The 22,276-nt window shown below is 51.3% G+C and overlaps 1 protein-coding gene across 15 annotated transcripts in view; it reads left to right on the top strand.

The window, feature by feature from the left end:
- Positions 1-2,935: 2,935 nt before the first annotated feature.
- The window catches only part of LOC149336181 (uncharacterized), a 60,184-nt gene continuing 40,843 nt past the window's right edge, over positions 2,936-22,276 (top strand). For 13 of the 15 annotated variants that reach the window (XR_016284158.1, XR_016284163.1, XR_016284165.1 and 10 more), the window contains exon 1: positions 3,097-3,346. Coding sequence is in view for 2 of the 15 variants with exons in the window: in XM_089552698.1 (XP_089408824.1) it covers positions 3,184-3,346; positions 21,160-21,216 (220 nt within the window). In the remaining 13 variants the exon portion in view is untranslated. The other 2 variants (XM_089552698.1, XM_089552699.1) reach the window with 2 other exon arrangements.

Genomic DNA, 22,276 nt, shown 5'->3' with positions numbered 1-22,276 from the left:
CATTAATTTCAGCAGCATTGATGACTTTTACTCATTTCGCATGGCGTCGGTACATGCAGTCGGTGCATGGCGACCAGCTTTCTGTGAGTGGCTCTTACTGTTCTTCATGAATGGGTGAACGACGCCTTTTCAACACATTCGTACGGGTGACACGACTGCAGCTCTTCATGCTGGCTGTCGTACGCCGCAGTGGCGACATGTCATGGCGACATGTAGGTGTCATGCGCCCGCATGACACCTACGCTCAGGAACGCCAGACAGCAAACGTCAGCCGTTGATATGGCACCTAGACCTCCATACATAACTGCTGCGCGAGAACACATTCAGACAATGGATATACACACACGAAAGAACGCCGCACTCAACTCCTAACCATCACCAAGACCTGCAAGCCTTCCAATCACTGCCACAGTTATAGCTGCTACGATGATTACACTTCGACTCACACCACCACGTTAGCTGTCACGGTCGTACACAATCTGATTCTACACAAGAACTTGCAGCCATTACGACGACTACCTCAACTATGCCACGGAAAGCCCTACAGTGTAAAACCACGGCAGAAAGATCGGAGGTATGCGAAGCAGCATCACCACTGCACCACCTTGACTGAGAACAGAGAAAAGTGTAAACCACCTGTACGAACCTGGAAGGACTGGGAGACCTCACTTCGGTCAGCTGACCTGGCCAGGCAGAACGCAGTCAACCGTGTTGTATACATCATGGATCAACACCACTTAGAACTTTAGACCATGAGTGGGGTCGTGCGGAGACCCAAGGGGCCTGCGTGCATCTAATTCTCTTGCAAATAAAGTTTTACAGTAGCCACACTGCCACGAGCGCAATGGGGGAAGTCTGGTGAAGAAAAGCTGAATGTTTGTTTTTGTTTATTATATGGTGGCTTGACGTCCTAAAGTGACTCAGGTTATGATGAACGCCGTAGTGAAGGGCTCCGGAAATTGCAACCACCTGGGGTTCTTTCACGTGCACTGACATCGCACAGTACACGGGCCTCTAAAATTTCGCCTCCATCGAAATTCGACCACCGTGACCGGGATGGAGCCCACTTCTTTCGGGTCAGCTGCCAGCGCGATAACCACCGATCCACCGCGGCGGCTGGAAAATGGTGGATTCAGGAAGGAAATGGCTCAGTAACTCTCACACATCAAGGTCAACACCCGATCCTTACGAAGTGGTTCAGGCGCCCACCATGCTTCTGCTGGTAGAGCGGAGGACGCTGACCGCGAGCGCCAATGGACTCCGGACCAAGATAGACCACCCAGAGTCTAAGTCAGCATCTTCTAATCAATCCCCTTCCTTTGTTGAAATAAAGTTTAATTCATTATTCACTGTTGTAGCTTGTTAGCGTCGGTCTTTTCTCCTTTCGCCGCCGCAGTGGCACAGGGGCTATGGCGCGCGGTCGCTGACCAGAAAGACGCGGGTTCGACCCCGGCCGCGGGGGTCGAATTTCGATGGAGGAAAAACTCTAGAGGCCCGTATACTGCGAAACATCAGGGCACGGTAAAGAAGCCCAGGTGGTCGAAATTTCCGGAGTCCTTCACTACGGCGCTGCTCATAGCCTGAGTCGCTTCCGTACGTTGAACCCTACAACCCATTTTCTCTCTTCGTAAGTGGGTCGGTCGCCTTGCACTTTCGTTTCTTCGCGGCGTCCCCGCGTTAACGTGCGGTCTCATCTTCGTCTTTATTCTGTATTGCTCCGCGTTCTGTCGATCTTCCGCTGTGCTTGGCCAAAGCCACCTACTGCCTGCGTTCCTGCCCGTGTCCTGTCTCTGTTGCGTCTTTTGTTTGTTTGGTTTGTTTGCCACAATAATGTGGCAGAAAGGCGGCACTGGAGCTATAGGCCGTCGGCATTCATGGTGTTTGGCGTTGACAATGTTTTAGACCGATGATGTTAAAAGCAGTGGACGCCTCAGTCACGTTTTGAGGTATACGCGGGGGTGAGCGAGAGAGACGTGGGCTGCATGCATTAGCGCTGGAAGCGTTGCGGCAGGCACGCGGCACTGCAGGAATAGGCCGCCGCGTTCATTGGGTGAGTAAATCCTCGCGACCAACCATTAACTGCCACCCGCCAGGGTGGCAGGTTGGCCGCGTTAGCTATCCTGTGTCCGGAACGCACTCAAAGTTACAGCTCAGATCCAGGCGTCGAAGTGGCGGCATGCAAGTGTGCTGCGGAGGCCGCCGGGGCTCAAGGGCTCCCGTCTGCCTGATCCCATCACCCTTCCCTTTTAAATTTGCGCACAAATAAAGTCTTAAACAACAACAACGTTACAGACGCCACGCTGCGCATAGTTGCCCGATACGCCATAGCTTTCACTCTCTCACCAGGTTCAGCAGTAGTTAAACCGCACTTAATTTTTTAGTCGCTAAATATAAAAATTACGAGTAACTTTAGCGTCCAAAGTGGTGAAAGGCGAAAGCCTGAGTGCTGCATTCTGCTATGCGATTGTTCACTTCACATTCTGTTGGTGCATTAATTAACTGCCAACTAATGACGCTTAATCTTTGCCTTTAGGATTGGATCGCGACAGCGTGTTGTAGCGCGTCTAGGGAGTCCGCGGAACGCCACCACCCGTACAGCGCGATGCGTTGCCCTTTGAATGCGACGCTTTTTGAGGAAAGGAAGTGGCGCTGTAATTCTCTGTCATCTGGGTGGACACCTGAACCGCACCGTGCAGGAAGGGAGGAAGTGGAGTGAAAGAAGAAATAGAAAGAGGGGCCGTAATGAAGAAAATGAAAATTGTATTTGAGGAAAGGAAATTGTGCGGTAACTGGCTCACATATTTCGGTGAACACCCGTCCAAATTCGCGCGCAGTGACGTCACGACCATTTCGACCAATCTGAAGCGCGGACAAATTTGCGTCTTGGTCACGACAGTATGAGCCACTAAAGGCTTTCGCCTTAATATCAGCGGGGGTATTGGCTCTATCTAAAGCTACTGCGGCCTCCTCTGCAGTCTCGGAGGAGTTGGTCCCAACAGACGCGGCTGCAAGCGGGCTGCCGGACCCGTTCACCGCCGCGACGGGCGCTTGTGCTCCTCCGCGTCCACGTGCACAGCACTGTTGGAGGTAGGCTCGAGAGCGTGATTCGAACATGAGCGAAGCACGAGGCACGTGCATGAGTGACGCTGACTCTGCGGTCGCTCGTTCTTTGTTCAGTCGCTGATGAGCTTCCTACTGAGAAGGCTGTTGATGTTCTGCGCTAGTGTAACGCGTTCCGCTGCATCGCATCGGAAGACAACGGGCCCATTCCCGTCTTCCAGCACAGCACCCCCAGTTTGGACGGACGCCGTCAGTTTTGGCAATGCTCGGGGACGGCCACTGAAAGGTGAGCGCTTGGATCAGCATGACGCTTCTCTTGCGTTCGCGAGTGCTGCAACAACGCCGCGTGCGTTTTTGAGGTCCCTAGGGCAGTAAACGTCGTTACTATTCGGCGGTGTAGTATTACTGTGGAAACGTAGCATTATTCAAGTCTGTTGCAGAGGCATTCTTTGTGGTGTAGTCAGGCAAAAGCGTCCTTGAATTCCCCAAGGAAATTTTGAGTATTCATAGTAAAGGGTTCGCTAACCGTACTTAACGTCTTTTGCGATACACGGAGGGGAGTGGGGGGGGGGGGGGGACATTTGGTTGCAACGCCATTTCAAAAGTGATTGCTGGCTCCTTCGAGAGCACGAATGGTAATGTCCTATGTTACAGCGGCAGTAATGCGCATAGAAGGCACCCTACTGCGTCCATTTGAAATTAAAGCTGAATGTCTCGATAGGCTAAGCGATAGCTGTACAAGGTGGATTGCAGCGGTGTCTTCCGAATTTGTTTTGGGCGAAACCACCGCGGCGGCTCAGTGGTTAATGGCGCTCGACTGCTGACTCGAAAGACATGAGTGCGATCCCGGCCGTGGAGGTCGTATTTCGATGGAGGCGGAACTCTAGAGGTCCGTGTACTGTGCGATGTCAGTGCTCGTTAAAGAACCCCAGGTGGTCGAAATATCCGGAGCCCTCCACTACGGGGTTCCTCATAGTCTGAGTCGCTCTGGAGGTTAAACCCCCATATATCGTGTTCCATAGGCGAGACGCAGGAACAGAGCAAATGGGGGGCTCGTGACAAGAACAGCATGAATAAAGTATATTTTGAGACGCGTGACGACTTTGTGGCACGGACGCAGCTCTGGAGCAATCGGCCGCCGGCGTTCACTACGTTCATTGGGGTTGACAAAGCTGTCGACTACATTGATCTTTAGAAAAAGCGCATCATTTGTTCCTTGGGTCAATGGACACCTTAGTCGCGCTTTAACCACGTGATGGTAGTGATAGAGATCTGCGCTTCATGCATGAGTTTGCAGCGCTGTGGCAGAAACACGGCAGTTTAGTGATCAGCGTGTTCGGCTACTCAGCTGGAGTTGCCGGGTTCGAACGCCGCCGCGGTGGCAGCGTTTCGATGTTTTTTAAGCATGAAATGCTTTTAGCTACCGTTCTCGGCAGTGTGGTGACGTCACGCCGAGACCGAGAGCCATCATCCGGGCACTGAATTCCAGTCATCCGGGCTCTGAAACGAGAACATCCGGGCACCGTACGAGACTTAACGAGATTTAACGAGACTCTCTAAGCCCTCCTACGCGACCGGCATGCAAGCGCCGGTTCGTCTCCAGACGAGTCACAAAAAATAACTGCTGCCAGTGCCTTCTCAATGTTTATCAAGATATCAGTTGAGCTGTGAGTTTGATAATGCACGGAATTATAATTTCCGATTTCTAATAACGCGTGCAGAAAGCACATACATGCCACAATATTTAAGCATGAAATGCTTTTAGCTCCCGTTGTCGGCAGTGTGGTGATAGTCACGCCAAGACCGAGAGCCAACATCCGGGCACTGAATTCCACTCATCCGGGCACTGAAACGAGAACATCCGGGCACCGTACGAGATTTAACGAGACTCTCTAAGCCCTCCTACAGGACCGGCATGCAAGCGCCGGTAGCCTCGCGCCGAACGGGTGGTGGCGTTCCTCCCTTCCTGTATGGTGCGGTTCGGGTGTCCACCGAGATGACAGAGAATTACTGCGCCATTTCCTTTCCTCAAAAAGCGTTTCGTTCAAAGGGCAACGCATCGCGCCGAACGGGTGGTGACGTTCCTCCCTTCCTGTACGGTGCGGTTCGGGTGTCCACCGCGATGACAGAGAATTACTGCTCCATTTCCTGTCCTCAAAAAACGTTGCGTTTAAAGGGCAAGGCATCGCGCCGAACGGGTGATGGCGTTCCTACCATCCTGAAAGGTGCGGCTCGGGTGTCCACCGAGATGGCAGAGAATTACTGCGTAATTTCCTTTCCTCAAAAAGCGTCGCGTTCAATTGACGAGGCATCACGCCGAACGGGTGGTGGCGTTCCGCGGACTGCCTGGCAGCTCTACAACACGCTGTCGCGTTCCACTCCTAAAGGCGAAGCTTAAGCGTCATTCATTAGCAGTTTATTAGTATTTAGTCATTAATCAGTCATTACACACTAATCAGTAATTTGTCATTACTTCGTCATGAATTATGTGTGACGTAATCGAGTGGTAACATCACCAGTGTCACATACGCAAAGTGCTGTTGAAAACGCTTTCGCCTCTACGCACTTCGGACAGTTTCGAACGCGCTGCATATACATTCTTGTCAGGCCTGCGTCTCGTCGTGTCCGCGTGCGCTTCGCATTATGCCCGTAAACATTTCATGCTTACTCTACTCTCGGTTACGGAAGAGGCAGAGTTTTTTTTTTTAAGCATGAAATGCTTTTAGCCCCCGTTGTCGGCAGTGTGGTGACGTCACGCCGAGACCGAGAGCCATCATCCGGGCACTGAAATCCACTCATCCGGGCACTGAAATCCACTCATCCGGGCACTGAAATCCAGTCATCCGGGCACTGAAATCCAGTCATCCGGGCACTGAAATCCACTCATCCGGGCACTGAAATCCAGTCATCCGGGCACTGAAATCCAGTCATCCGGGCTCTGAAACGAGAACATCCGGGCACCGTACGAGACTTAGCGAGATTTAACGAGACTCTGTAAGCCCTCCTACGCGACCGGCATGCAAGCGCCGGTTGGTCTCCAAACGAGACAAAAAATAACTGCTGTCAGTGCCTTCTCAATGTTTATCAAGATATCAGTGGAGCTATGGGTTTGATAATGCACGGAATTATAATTTCCGATTTCTAATAAGGCGTGCAAAAAGCACATAAATGCCACGTTACACTTCGTTGTCATACGTGATCCGGGGGAGAAGCGCTGCGTTCAAAGGGCAAGGCATCGCGCCGAACGGGTGGTGGCGTTCCTCTCTTCCTTTACGGTGCGGCTCAGGTGTCCACCGAGATGGCAGAGAATTACTGCGCCATTTCCTTTCCTCAAAAAACCTTGCGTTCAAATAGCAAGGCATCGCGCTGAACGGGTGGTGGCGTTCCTCCCTTCCTGTACGGTGCGGTTCGGGTGTCCACCGAGATGACATTAGGCCAGTAAACATTTCATGCTTACTCTACTCTCGTTTACGGGAGAGGCAGTTTTAATGGGGGTTTAAGGTCTCAAAGCGACTCAGGCTATGAGAGAAGCCGTAGTGAAGGGCTCGGAAAATTTAGACCACCTGGGGTTCTTTAACATGCAGTGACACTGCACAGTGCATAGGCGTCTACAATTTGAAATGAAATTGAAATTAAAATTGTTTTTTGCGGAAAGTAAATGGCGCAGTAACTGCCTCACATATCCCGGTGGGAAAAAATTCAGGGGGCACTTTGGCGCTGTAAAGTGCTGCAAGGCGAAATTTGCTGGCGCGCCGTTTGTTTTCATTTGTTATTTTTCATAGTTTTTTTTGCTGCTTTTCTTATTTTTATTTTTTTATTTTCATATCTTATTCTTTTGTTCTTGTTTATTATCTTATTTTTATTTTTCCTTTCTTATTTTATTCCTTTTATTTTTTTTATGAAACCCATGCATTCACTAGATGCCCCTTTATCCATGCTCGAACTTTTCGTGGCGGAGTGGTAGCGTCTCCGCTTCAAATGCCAAAGGCCCTGGTTCAGTTCCCACCCTCGGCGCAGTTTCTTTTTAAGCAGTGACGCTTAAAGGCGGACAAATCTGCCGACATGGCTGTCAACGCGTCTGCTAACAACAAACAGTATGAGGCATTAAAGGCTTTCGCCTTAATATGTGAGACAGTTACTGTGTCATTTGGACGATAGATGATGAACGCTGGGTCTCCACTGGACGCTGTGCACTTTTTCGCGTCTTACGCCTAGTTCAGGCGTAACTGCCATGCGGAAAATAACCAGGGCTCCGCGTTCCGCCAGGCTGACGCAGCCGTATGATGCGCTGACAGTCGGTGATAGGGACCTCGCCCTGCGTCACACGCCAGGCATGAGAGCCGTTCGATTCTTGCCGTGCAGGTTGAGCGTCTTCATTCGCGGGCAGATTGTGCCCTGTAGCCCGTCATCCGGCGTGCGGACGAGGGCTTTGCGATTCGGTTCTTTCCGTTGCGGGAGCTCTGCTGGCGACCCGCTTTGGTTTCGATTCTCGTAATCTTTGTACCCTTAAAAGAGCGCCGGGCACTCACTTTTAGCGTGATAGCGTTAAGGCTTCTGTTCTGCAGAAATTACGGTATCCTCGGCAGCGAAAAAAAAATTCAGGGTTGTCTAAAGTGCGTAGAGGCGAAAGGCGAAAGCGTTTTTCCGCATAACTTTGACTGCCTCTGTGGCACTGGTGACGCTACCACTGGATGAAATCTAACTTCATTACAAAACACTCAATAATTACTAATTAATGACGCTTAATTACGCTTCACGTTTAGGAGTGGAACGCGCCAGCGTGTTGTAGCGCTGCCAGTGAGTCCAGGGAACGCGATCGCCCGTTCGGCGCAATGCCTTGGCCGTTGGAAACACTTTTCAACACAACCCATTGTTGAGAAAAAGAAATGCCGCAGTAATTCTGTCATATCGGTGGACACCCGAAGAGCACCGTAGAGGAAGGGAGGAAGTTGGGTGAAAGAAGAAAGAGAAAGAGGTGCCGTAATGGAGGAAATGAAAATTGTATTTGAGGAAAGGAAATCTCGATGGACACCCTCCATAGATAACTTCACCTTTTGGCAGCTGCGCTCGTCGATTAGTCACCCCAGGCGCTGGATGTAACGCCGGACGGACGGGAGAATGAGCCAATAAAAGCTTTCGCCTTAAAATTGAAAATTGGTTTTTGAGGAAAGGAAATGGCGCAGTGATTGCCTCACATCAGGGTGAAAACCCGATCTTTACGGTGCAGTTCAAGTGTACGCTGAGAAGTTTTGGTTTGGTTTGGTTTGGTTTAACGTCCCAAAGCGACTGAGGCTATGAGAGACGCCGTAGTGGAGGGCTCCGGAAATTTCGACCACCTGGGGTTCTTTAACGTGCACTGACAACGCACAGTACACGGGCCTCTAGAATTTCTCCTCCAAAGAAATTCTAGCCGCCGCGGCCGGGATCGAACCCGCGTCTTTTGGGTCAGCAGCCGAGCACCATAACCGCTGAGCCACCGCGGCGGCAGAGAAGTGAGACAGTTACTGCGCCATTTCTGCGTTCATCGATAAGGCAGTGGGCCCACTTGCCTCCTATAGGCCGCGTGACTTAGTGACGTCATACGGTGACAACCTGCCCACCGGATTGTGATCAAATTGACGAGCGGAGCAGGTAGCAGTTAAATTATTGATTGGTGGGGGGAGATTGCTGGGGCACACAAGAGCCACCGGTGGCAGCATGTGGCATCGCAGGGCACTCGTGCATCGTTTAACCGATGCACCACTGCGGCAGGAGTAGCATGAATGCACCCCACGATGTATGCATCTAAAGCACAAAATGACCAATTGCGCATATACGGACAATAATCGATTAACGCTATCGCATCATACCCCTAAGGCAGAGTTTTTGTATCCCTTCTAGTTTTTACCTGCTCATTCTTTTTGCGTTGGATCGGCGGGAGTTCTTGCACAAAACACTCACAAGAGACCCAGCCACCCCAGGTGGTCGAAATTTCCGGACCCTCCACTACGGCGTCTCTCATAGCCCGAGTCGCTTTGGGACGTTACACCCCCATACATCATAAACTTAGAGGAGACTACAAGCACATAACTGTGTCTTTAAATATATAGCAAAATGTGGCTAATACGCATCGGCATGTAAATGGTGTGGGGAACTGGCTACATCCTACAACTATAAGCAGGGCTGTCTGGAAAGCCCGATACAAACCAAAATTAAAACTCCGTCACACGAACAGTGGTAGATGCTCCTGAGCCGCGTCAGCCTGTAATACCAGCTTCTGCTGGTTGAGCAGGCGACGCTGACCGTGAGCGCCAATGGTCTCCGTCACCGTCACCACCTAGTCACCACCTTAGTCACGTAGTCCTAGTCACCACCTTATGGTGGTGGTGAAAATATTTTAATGAAATGGTTTAGGAGGTTGTAGCCGTGGTTGGAGCTCTCAGTCCGGAACCCCATTGGCGTAGGCTGCTGTCCGGGCTCTTTCGATGAGTTGCTTTTGACTCTTTCCGTCCGAGCTGGACAGAGCTGCCTCCCACCCCTCCTGCGTTGGCTGGTTATTAACAGTGATCGCCTGATTTCGTTGGCAGGCCCATACCATATGGTACAGGTCCGCCTTCTCCCCGCAGAATTTGCATTGTGAGTCAAATGACTCCGGGTCTATGGCATGTAGTCTTCGCGGGTTGTTGTAAGTGTTGGTCTGTAGCTTTCGGAGGTGTTGTTCCTCCCCTTTATCTAGTGTCTTAGCCGGCGGAGGGTAGACCCGACGGGATAATCTTAAGTGCTGAAGTATGTCATTGTAAGTTAGTAGTGGGGTAGGAGGTTCCACGGCATCCGCACTGGGTGCCCGGGGGAGAAATGCTCGGGCTGAGGCATGTGCGCTCTCGTTCCCTGGGATGCCCTGGTGACCTGGTACCCATATTAAGTGTTTGTGTGTGGGTTGGTAGCCACGGATGTAGCTATCTTGCAGGATTTTAGCTGCTAGCGGTGCGACCCTGCCCCTGAGGTAATTGCGATACCCTGTCTGTGAATCTGTGAGAATGTATATTGAGCTAGTGTGTGTTGCAGCTAGAGCAATCGCCACTTCTTCCGCAGCCAGTATGTCCTGGCTAGCCAGTACTAGTCCGTCGACTGTTGTATTTTGGTGCACTACCGCGACGGCCGTCATTCCCTGCTCGGGACCCGCAGCATCGACATAGAACACGCCCTCGCGCCCGCCGTAGTGTCTTTTCATGGCTTCGGCTCGTGCTTGTCGTCTTGACTGGTGAAAATCAGGGTGCATATTCCTGGGTAGTGGAGCTGCCTTGAGTTGTCCTCTCCATGAGGCTGGGATGTCGGTTTTGGTGTCTAGCTGTCGGGGGCAATTGATGTTTAATTCACTCAGGACTTGTCGGCCAGTTCGAGTTGTGGAGAGCCGTACCACCTGCGCCGTAAGGTGTGCCTCTATCAGCTCATCGATCGTGTTGTGCACACCCAGTCGCAAGAGCCGGTCCGTCGATGTCGCAAGAGGGAGTCCCAGGGCCTTCTTGTAGGCAGTTCTGATTATGATGTCGAGGTTTTTGATGTCACGCTTCTTAAGGCGGAGGTAGGGCGCTACGTAGACGACGCGGCTTACAACGAAAGCCTGCACCAGTCGCAGAGTATCGTCTTCTCGCATCCCCGATTTGCGCGTCGTTATCCTGGCGATCATCCTGGCGACTTGCTCGCTCACGAGCCGTAGTTTCTGGAGGGCAAGAAGGTTGTTGCCGTTGTTATTTATGTACAGACCCAGTATCTTCATGGTCTGAACTTCCTTGATGGGTGAGTTGTCTACGCGGATATTGATGGTGTCTTGATTCTTGCGTTGACGGAAGACTAGCAGTTCGGATTTTTCGGGTGAGCACGTTAGTCCACACGCCCGGGCATAATTTTGAACTGTTGTCGCCGCGGTTTGTAGTTGTTCTTCAATCATTCCCATACTTCCCATGGTTGTCCAGATGGTTATATCATCAGCGTACAGGGCGTGGCGTATGCCCTGTACCTGATTGAGAAGAGGTGGGAGATTTAGGAGTGCAATGTTGAAGAGAAGTGGGGATAGTACTGCCCCTTGCGGAGTGCCTCTCGTGCCCATCTTCACTTGCGTTGTGTGTTTTGAGCCGGTGCTGATGTTGACGGTTCTGTCCGTAAGGAAATCGCAGATGTACGAGTAGGCTCGCTGTCCGCAGTTCATGCTGTGGAGGTTGTTGAGGATTGTGGAGTGTTTGACATTGTCAAACGCTCCCTTGAGGTCAAGTGTTAGAAGCGCTCGGTTACTGTTTGTGCGTGCGGGATCAATGACTTCACGTTTGATTTGCAGAAGCACATCATGGGTGGACAAGTGTGCCCGAAATCCAAACATCGTGTGTGGCAGTAGCTCATTGTCCTCAAGATAATTGGAGAGACGGGTGTGGACTGCCTTTTCCATGAGTTTGCCTGCACACGACGTGAGGGATATGGGGCGCAGGTTTTCAATGCTGATTTTCTTGCCGGGTTTGGGAATAAAGTGTACATTGGCTGTTTTCCATGCTTGTGGAATGGTGCCGGTACGCCAACATTCGTTTATGTAATCCGTGAGTTGCTGCAGAGCCTCCGTGCCGAGGTTGGCCAGAAGTCCGACAGTAATTTTGTCTTGTCCCGGGGCTGTGCCTCGGCGCATATCTGCTAGTGCTGCAATGATTTCCTCTGAAGTGAAATCTCTGTCTAGGTCTTCGTTCGGTTCCCCACGGTACTCCTTATTGTAGGGTTGTGGGTCTCGCGCGGTGCAGATATAGCGACGCGTGAGTTCATCCACGAGTTCATGATCCGTGCCTTGAAAGCTGTGTAGGGCTCGATGCAAATTTCTGTGTTGTTCACTCTTCGCTTTCGGAGGGTCAATTAGGCATCGCAGAAGGCTCCATGTAGCCTTGGTGTCTAGGCGGCCTTTGAGGGATTCGCACTTCGTTAGCCAATTGGTGCGAGCGAGGTCCCATGCGTATTGGTCTGCTTGAATAGTAAGCTTGGCTATTCGAAGTCTTAGTTTCCGATTGTGTCTTTGTTTTTTCCACCGTTTTATAAGACTACGTCTTGCTTCCCAAAGGTGTAGGAGGTGGTTGTCAACAGCTGGGTGGTCCTCCGTGGTGGCAAGAGACTTTGTGAGCTTTTCTTTAAGGTCGAGAATGGAAGCCGCCCAATCTTCGTAGCTGGTTATTTGTTCGGATGTGGTTAGTTTGGTGTCCTTTCTGAATGTCTCCCAGTCTGTAATTCTGGCTTGCCCTCGTGGTTTGCTGTGCTTGTTGCTTTCGAAGATGGTCTGCAGCACGTAGTGATCGCTGCCTAGGGTCTCTCCTGTATTGAGCCACTCATAGTTGCGGGCATTGCGGACGAGCGTGAGGTCGGGAGAAGTATCCCGCGTTACGCTGGTGCCGACTCGCGTCGGGTGCTGCGGGTCCGTGAGTAGGGTCAGGGCCATGTCAGCAATGGCGGATGCTAGTTTTCTGCCTTTCGTGTCTTCCCTGGGGTATCCCCATAGGGGGCTAGAAGCATTAAAGTCGCCAACTATAGCTAGGGGAGCTTTTTGGGCTTCTCTTAGGGCTTTAAGAAAGATCACGTCGAAGGCTACGCGGTGCTGTTTGGGGCGACTATATATATTGAGTATATAGGTGCCCTTGCTGTTTCTGTGCTGTGGCAGTATTTTTATGAAGGTATATTCAATGTCGCTGTCTAGATTAAGGTCTACAGTTATTGCCGTGCATGATTTGTGGACCAAGATGCATGTCGAGGGATTTGTTTGATGTGTTGAGTATCCTCTGATCTTAGCCTCCATATTCACTTCTTGCAGGGCTATTATTTGCGGCGTATCGGGATGAGAGTCTATGTATTGCTGTAATGTTTCCCTCTTCCGTTTTAGTCCCCTGCAGTTCCACTGTAGGATAGTAAGTTTATGTCTACGTTGTGGAGCCATGCTGAACACTAGAAACTTCTGCCTCATCATGTGGTGCGCCCTCAGGTTGTAGATCTGGCTGAGTGCTTGGCAGACGACGAGTTCCCATTTTACCCTGCAGCTTTGTGCCTCTGTTGTGAGAACCATCTGATAATTCCTGAAGTTTGCGGTCAATTCTGATCTCCTGCGATTGCATCCTTATTAAAACTGGTTCGAGGTTTTCCATCATGGGTTTAATAACTGATTCGAACATACTTTTGATTGTCGTCTCGATCATAATTTGTAATTTATTTTCAATGAGGTCTTGAATTGTTTTTTCCAAGCGAGTGATGCGTTCCTGGGTTTGGGGGTGCTCTGTATATTGCTGCTTTAGTGCCTGCGATGGTGGTGCCTGCGGAGTTGGTGCCTGGTGGGGTGCGTCTGGTGTAGTTGCTTGCCTCTCGGGGGTGCCAGCATCTAACTGGTGTGGAGACGGAGGGTGTAGCTCTGCCCTATCTTCTTCCATCGGACATGCCTGTTGCGTCGATGGAGGTAATGTGTTGTTTGGATTGACTGCGATGACTAACTGCTGTTTCAATGTGCTATTTTCTGATTTTAGTTGTTCAATCTCTGCTTTAAGTCGTTTGTAAGCCAACGCTTCGGGGGAGGAGGCAGCTACATCTGCCCAGCTCACCTTGCTGCCGTTGCGCTGCTCCTTGTTATGGGGTCCTGTTGTCTTCTCGGCTGGACGACTGCCGTTGTTGTGCGACACATTATCGGTAGTCCCAGGTCCATTGCTTGAAGAGCGTGAGCCGGGTGGTGCTGAGTTGTTGCTGGACTGGTCCTGGTGGGTCAGTCGGTCCCCGCTGCTCGATGGACCTCTGCTGCCGGACCGGTTCCGAAGCCTGGATCTTGACCGGTGGTTGAATTCTCCTGTCTTGGGCTTGGTTTTTTGTGATGTTCGGTACTTGTACTTGCACTGATTCGACCCCATGGGATGTGGACCTTCGCAGACCGTGCACTTGGGTTGGCAGTCGTGGGATTCTGGAACATCTTGCTGACCGCACTGCGGACATCTTGACTTCGAAGGGCAAGGGCAAACATCCGCCCGGTGTCCAAGTTTCCCGCACAGTGCGCAGGCTGGCGTTGTTTTCTTGTATAGGCGTACTGGAACCGCTTCACCATAGTAGAAGACGTGAAACGGAACCTTTCTTCCTTCAAACGTGATGGCCGCCACGTTGGAGGAACCTAATTTTCTCACGCTCACCACTGGTGCGTCCGGGGAGCGAAGCGCGTTCGTGATGTCTTCGTTGGAAACCCTCGGGTCCACTTGTATTACTCCTTTGCAAGTGTCGTCGGAGGGGCGGAGGTAGGAGTACACTGCCTGTGCCTTGTCCCCAAGCTGAATTTCGTGAATTGCCAGGATCTTTCTGATTATTTGGGCGTCTCGCACCCCGACGACGATGATGTTCTGTTCCCATATGGGCCAAACGCTGAGCTCGGCTGAGCCCTTGTCGACGCCAGCAGCAATGTGCAAGGCGTTTCCGATCGCGTTGCTTCCCCTGAATTTGCTGAGATCCAGCGTTCCTTTAGGTTTGATTATGATCACTGCATCTTGCTTGTCCAGACGCGGCTGCGGAGGAGGCTTCCAACGCTTGACTTGCGTGCGGGGCGTCTGCTGCAGCGGCGTATCCCCTGCCGCGGTGACGCGTCCATCTGGCGTTCGACCTTTTTGCCGTGCCGAGTGGTTGTCACGGGCTGATGCGCGTTCCCACTCTTCTATCTTGCGTTGGATAATCGCCTCCGTAACCTTGCCGAAAACTGGGGTTTTCGCCTGCGGCATGGTGACAATCTGCATCCCCTCCGGGTCGTATCCCATCAGGGTCGTCATGGTTTGCGGCAGAATTTGCCCGCGGAGCCGCGGCGGGCAGCTGAGTCGTGGCCTAACTGTTAGGCTTAGCAACTCGCGCGATCCGCTTGGTCTTCAAATTCTCGAAGGATTTGAGAAAACGGTCCCACCTGAACAAGGGTGGGTGGTCTCCTCGTTGTTCTGGAAGTGTAGCCAGATGGTGTCGCAGCGCTTCGGCAAATGCTTCGGGAAAGGATCATAAAATTCGGCGGAGCCGACGTGAGACACGTCCGCTCTTCCCGACTGCTGAGGCGCGTCTCTCACCACCTTATAACCAATCCCTTTTCATTGTGGAAATAAAGTTTGATCCATCATTCATTGTTGCAGATCGTTAGCGTAGGTCTGTTCCCTCTTCGCCGCCGCGGTGACCGACTGCTTATGGCCCTCGGCTGCGATTTGTGATAAGAGTGTAATTACGCATTGACATCCACCCGAGTGAAGACATATGGCTACAAAGGAAAGCTATATAGCTTTCTCAGAAACTTTGTAGGTAAAGCAAAATTCGTTTTGGTCTGGGGTATGAATTCCTGGTACGAATTTTTCTTCTGAGAAAGCTGTATACCTTTCCTTTGTAGCCGCATGGCTGCGCTCGGGTGGATGTCAGTGAGTAATTACTCCCTTATTACAGCCTGAGTCGCTTTGGGACGTTAAACGCCCATAAACCGTAAATCATTTCCTCTCTTTGTAGCTGGGCCAGTCGACTTGCACTTCCGTTTCTTCACACGGTCCCCCGTGTTAACCTGCGGTCTCATCTTCGTCTTCACTCTGTCTTCACTCTTCACTCCCGCAAAAAGCTAGGATTTCTGAAGCTTCGGATGAGCGGTTGCCCTAGTGCCCTAAGTCTGAAAGCATATAAATCTATTGTAAGGCCCCGTCTCGAATATGCCTGCATTGTATGGGACCCCTACACGGTAGATGACATCCAAAAACTAGAAAGAATGCAACGTCTTGCGGCACGATTCATTTACAACCGTTACAGGCGCCTAGACTCTCCTTCCGCCATGTTGAAACTCGCAGACTTAGAACCACTGGCAGATAGAAGGAAGAAAGCCCGTCTCAACTTCCTTCATTCATTATACTTTTCTCGACTTGGTATCCGACCTGAAAATTACATCGTTAATGATTCCACACGAACCTCGCGCCATAAGCATGCCCTTAGCCTGAAACCTATTTTTGCACGCACAGATGCCTACAAGTTTTCTTTTTTTCCGAGAACAGTTTCTCAATGGAATGCTCTACCGGAGAACTCTCCGTTGTTTTGTAATCATTCTTGATTTTCTCTGCTGGTTTAGTAGCTGTGCTGTAACCGCGTTCTCAATTGTACTTTTGCGTTGCTTGTTTTGTTGTATTTATATCGTTCGTTACTATCGCACCTGTTTTGCTTTTCCCTCCTGTATGTATTTCCCTCTCCTGCTTGGACATACAGTATGTCCGCAGTATTCAATAAATAAAAAAAAAAATAAAAAAATATTGCTCCGCGTTCCTTCGCTCTTTCGCTGTGCTTGATGGTACTTTCTTTGGACTGCTTGCGTTCCTGCCCGCGTCCTGTCTCAGTTGTTTCTTTTGCTTGATCGGGGTTATGCAACCGCATGGGTGGCCGGATCTGAACGTTTGTCCGCCCTTCGTCTTTTAAGGTGAAAGCCTTTAATGCCCCATACTGTCGTGACCAAGACGTGTTAGCAAATGTAACCGCGTTTCGGATGCATGCCTTATATGGGCATATGCCAATCAATAGCCAATCGATACTTAACCGGGTGCAATCGCAAGATATTCGAAAATGATATCAAGGGATTTCATGATTATATCATTGTACTTAATGACTAAATGACTGATTGCTAATTAGTAGTAGTTAAGAAGTGGCATGTGGGACTGTGCACTGCCCCTGTACCTTAACTAACACTAATTAATCAGTGTACTAGTTGAGGTCACGTTAACGATCACTAACCATAAATTAACTAGTGTCACGAAATGTGCAAGTCATGCTTAAATATCATCAACCATCATTAATAGTTGGACGTTTCTAGACGTTTCATAGACATTGTGTCGAACATTCTAGAGGGTTCCATCATTTGACAGGTCAGTGACAGGACATGATGGAAGGCATTAGAACGATAGTAAAGACAAATTAGCCTAATTAACCTTTCTAGTCACACCACATAAATAAAAATCTCTGCCTCTCCCGTAACCGAGAGTAGAGTAAGCATGAAATGTTTACGGGCCTAATGTCATCTCGGTGGAGACCCGAACCGCACCGTACAGGAAGGGAGGAACGCCACTGCACATCCAGAACGATGGCAAAAACACCACTACCCTCAAGAAACTCAAGCAGGTTGTAGGCGCGATATCGCACCTCATCCGCAGGGTTTCGGGACATCATACAGGCATGAAGGAGTGCGACCTATGTCGCCTCATTCATGCCTTTGTCGTCAGCCGTGTACTGTACACTACCCCATATTTACAACTATCCAAACATGACATAAACGCTTTGGATGCTTTGATTCGCAAGGCATTCAAGGTAGCACTTCATCTTCCCCTCAACACACCCACAGACAGATTACTAGGCCTGGGCCTCCACAACACGATCGGGGAACTGGTGGAGGCCCACCGACAGGCCCAATACATCAGGCTCACAAAAACTTCCACAGGTCGGTATATCCTGGACTCCCTGGGAATCAAAATACCGGCCAACGACCCAACCCTCCTCGCCATCCCACGATCCCTTCACCGAGAGCTCCTCATCAGGCCGCTCCCGAGGAATATGCACCCGTCCCACCATGAGCAGCGCCGCAGAGCCCGTGCGAAGGCACTCCATCGAGCGTACGGCCCCGAGCCGGACGCCGTATGGGTGGACGCTGCCTGCACGGGTGATGAAGCGACAGCAGCTTCGGTGGACTCCTCTTCATCCACCCTCCTCACACTACCTCTCCCTCCAGACAGGTCCCCAGAGGCTGCAGAGGAAGCCGCCATTGCACTTGCTATAACCCGCACGGAAGCCCGGTATATTTTAACTGACTAAAACTGCGATTCTAAATTTTGCTCGAGGCCGAGTTCATGTCCCTGCTTTTGACATACTGGACTCGCCCGATGCACCCCCGCCCCGCCAAGTGGAGCTGATATGGGTGCCTGCGCACTCCGGAAATCCCGGAAACGAAGCCGCCAACCTTTTAGCCCGAGGTTCTTTAAACCGGGCTCAGGTGGCCTCGGATCGGGGGTTCACGAAGGATCGCATGCACTCATTCAGTGAGCTGACCCAGGCATACAGAGCCTCTCGCCAGCTCTACCCCCCGCCCCACCCCTCCCTAGATAACAGACACGCAACACTCTGGCGCAGATTACAAACACATACTCTCCCCTCGCCCCTTACCCTAACCCACTATCATCCCTCCTTCCCCACTCCTGCTTGCGCCCTATGCCCAGAACCCTTCGCTTCTTCCCTCCACATCCTTTCCCTCTGCCCGGCGGACCCTCCCCCGCGGGACCTAGAGAACCTCAAGACCTGGGAGGACTGGGAGACCCTGCTGCGCTCGGAGGACCCGGCCGTGCAGACCATCGCCACCGGCCGTGCTGCCAGTGTTATGAACCTTAGGAACATAAACACTTGAGTGCAGTGGGGTCGTGCGGGGACTCTGGGGCGTGCCCCGAATTCCTGTTAAATTAAAGTTTTTCTCTCTTTCTCTCCACCACCCGTTCAGCGCGATGCCTTGCCATTTGAACGCAAGGTTTTTTGAGGAAAGGAAATGGCGCAGTAATTCTCTGCCATCTCGGTGGACACCCGAACCGCACCGTAAAGGAAGGGAGGAACGCCACCACCCGTTCGGCGCGATGCCTTGCCCTTTGAACGCAGCGCTTCTCCCCCGGGCCCCTGTGCTCCTGCGCGGCTTTGCTTCGATGCGCGAAGCCCCTAAGAGATCACGTATGACAACGAAGTGTATCGTGGCATTTATGTGCTTTTTGCACACATTAGAAATCGGAAATTATAATTCCGTGCATTATCAAACCACAGCTCGACTGATATCTTGATAAACATTGAGAAGGCACTGGCAGCAGTTATTTTTTGTGACTCGTTTGGAGACCAACCGGCGCTTGCATGCCGGTCGCGTAGGAGGGCTTAGAGAGTCTCGTTAAATCTCGTTAAGTCTCGTACGGTGCCCGGATGTTCTCGTTTCAGAGCCCGGATGATGGCTCTCGGTCTCGGCGTGACGTCACCACACTGCCGACAACGGGAGCTAAAAGCATTTCATGCTTAGAAAACCGAGTCGGAAATTGTTCGAGTTCGGGAATCGATCCAGGGTCTCCGGAGTGCGAGACGAGCACGCTAACCATTCGCCATGCCACCTCGATGGTTTGGAATGAACAAAGGCGCGTCTAGCTAATACGGCGTCTTCGTTTACTCCCATCTTCCTTTCTTCCCTTTTGGCGAGGTTCAGGGGTGGTATTCTCCCGGTGTCGCCTTTTGCGACATGTCGCATTCGCTCTTCGCAGATTGGCTCCAGCCGCGGTGACGGCGGCGTGACGACACGGACCCGCCTTCCTGCTACGTTATCGTGACGTCGCCCCAATTTACTGCGCTTAGTCGAACAACGCAATGCGCTGAAGCGATTCGCGCGGGCGACAGGCTACCGTTAGCGTACGAACGCAATCAGCAGTTGCGGCTTTTGCGCCCTTGGCGTGAAAACATGGCGACGTCCTTTCAAGCGAGAGCCGCCCGCTTCAGCCAATTCAGCAGTCCTTGCGATTCCGGTCGGCATGTTTACCGGCAACTACTGGTGTTGTTACTTTACGCTATGACTTACCACCTTGCTTCGACGAAAAAGTTTAAGCTGCAATTCAGCCTAGTTTGTTAGATACGCTCTCGATTCTGGAGCGCGCAAGCCTAATCGGACCTCCAGCTACACTGCTACCGTCTGCGTCTGCTATCGAAACGCAGCCGAAACCTAGCACATCCATCCGGAACGAAAGAAAAATAGATTTGGAGCTTTTTCGCGGTGTTTTATAGACTTAAATGAAGTAAAGCGAGTTTATATTAAATTTGCAAATGTTTTTTTGAACATTAGACGTCATGTGATGGCAAGTATTCTTGCTATAAAAGATACGAAACTACTGCTGCTAGTGGATCAGCAGTGGTAAATTGTCGCTTCTCTGAGTGAATGAATGCACCGCAGACGAAAGTGCCGGCGGCTTTTTCCGTTTCTTCGAGCATCTGTAAGCACTTTAGGCCCCGCCCATATGCGACATGTCGCAAAAGGCGACACCGGCAGAATACCACCCCAGGTGTCCACCGAGATATGCGAGAGAGAGAGAGAGTTACATTTCTTTTCCTCAAAAAACAATTTACCGTCGAGCAAGGCACAGAGCCCGATGGGCGATGGCGTTCTGTGGACTCCCTGGCAGCGTTGCAAGACGCTTTCGCGTTCCACTCTTAGAGGCGAAGCTTAACATCTTAACCATACATCAGTGACACAAGCAGCAATACTGCGCTTAAAGGTGCAGTGAAGAGGAATGTGAACTCGTCTTTTTGCCGCGGGAAGTCAATCTACACGTTCCGAGCATTCTTAGAAACGTCGATTCATTGCCCTGTGTGGTCGGTTTCCCTAATTAAATCTAATTAACGTCCGGCTCCCGCCTTTTTTTTTTAATTCTCCCCGTATGGTGGGAGGAGTCGACCGACGCGTGGAGTGCCTTTCACCCAGTCCCGTGGCGGCTTGCCGCTCTGCCATCGGCGGAGTAATATGTAGTAATCCGTACTAGCAAATAGTCCGCGCGTATTTTTTTTTCGGCGGGCTTATTTTGCGGCTATATTATCTGCGAATGAAACTACTTATTCACGGAAAACTAAAAAACAAATTAAAGCGAAAGCAAAGCGTTCACGCAGCTGGCTGAAAGGCACCCCACGCGTTGGTGGACTCTTCCCACCATACGGGGAGAATTCAAAAAATAAAGGCGGGAGCCGGACGTTAATTCGATTTAATTGGGGAAATCGGCTACACAGGGCAATAAGTCGCAGTTTCTTAGAATGCTTGGAACGTGTAGATCGAGTTCCCGCGGCAAAAAGACGAGTTCAAATTCCTCTTCACTGCACCTTTAAGGATTTCGCCTCACCGCACTTTAGGTCAGCAAAGTACCCCCTAAATTTTTTTTTAGGTTCAGTGGGGCTAGAAGCCTGATCTCGTTTTCGGTGTCGATGGTGTTTGGTGCTTTTTTTTTTAATTTTACCTTTCTATTAGCGTGAAAGCGTTAGTACCCTTATGTCGAGTAAAATGGTCCGGCGCCTCGTTGGCGACCTTTTGAAACCTCGCAGACGGAGCAAATGGAGCAGCCGGAGCACCCGCAGCCTCTGGCCGCTCCGCAAACCTAGGTTAGTCACCTAGGTCACGTTACCCTCTGGCGTGATCAGAACCTGCCCACCGGACTGTCAGAAAACTGCCAACCGAGACAGCTGAGAGTTAAATTAATGATTTGTCGCGATAGGTTTCTTGGGGATAGCACCTTGGGTCCCACAAGCCCCGACGGTGGCAGCAGCGGTCGTCGCAGGGCAGTGGCGCATCGCCTAACAGCTGCACCACTGCACCAGTGGTGGCATGAGGGCTCTCTGGAGCCTATAAATGCAGGAAATGACCGATTCCGCAAACATGGCTGTGAACCCATTAACGCTGCCGCCTCATATTCTCCAGCTCTACATTGTCTCCAAAAGTTTTTCGTCTTTTTTTGCGGCCGCGTGCTTCTGCTACACTCGATCGCCGACGGAATGGGCTCTGGCAGCGATTCCATTGTCTTGTGCCCAGTGTTGCGGTGCAACAGGTACTCCCAATGTGTTTAATATAAAGGCCCCCTGAAAGCCTATCTCTAGTGCCGGACCTGTGGCCTAGCGGCTAGCGTGTTCGACGCGGGTGCTTCGATGCAGCTTGCCCGGTGTGTCAGCCGCCCAGGTTGGACGCGCTGGTCTCGCCGGGGCGCCTCTTGCCTCTTGCTTAGCTCTCCTGCCCTCTGGAGCGGCACGGGAGCTCGACAGGTCTCCGCAGGGCTTCCCAGGGTTAACCCTAACGGGCGAGTTAATAGAACGGGACGCTCGCGACGGAGTATCACGCAGGTGACAATGCGCCCTGTTAGTATTACGAAGCAGCGCCAAGGCTCTCTTATTTTGCCGCCATTCCCGCACCTGACTCTGGCCTTGGTGCGTAACCCCAGAGGCATAGGATTGACGCCAAGAAGTCATAATTCTTATCCCTTCCCGCTCCTAGCGCCACTCAGTTTCTATGAGCCTCCTGCGCACTTTGTGGAATTCTTGGTGTTTGCGGAGCGTGTGCCAAGCGATTCGATCCTGACCGAATAGTATAAATTCATTCAGGCAAACAATCAGTCCTCCCGTAATTAATGTTCAGCCTGTGACGCAACATGAGGACTCGACGCTGATTCCA

This window comes from Amblyomma mixtum, chromosome 7 (assembly GCF_055824585.1).
Source record: "Amblyomma mixtum isolate Tamu chromosome 7, ASM5582458v1, whole genome shotgun sequence".
NCBI classification, from domain to species: Eukaryota; Metazoa; Arthropoda; class Arachnida; order Ixodida; family Ixodidae; genus Amblyomma; species Amblyomma mixtum.
Note: the sequence above shows the minus strand (reverse complement) of the source record. Positions and strands in the feature narration are given on the sequence as shown.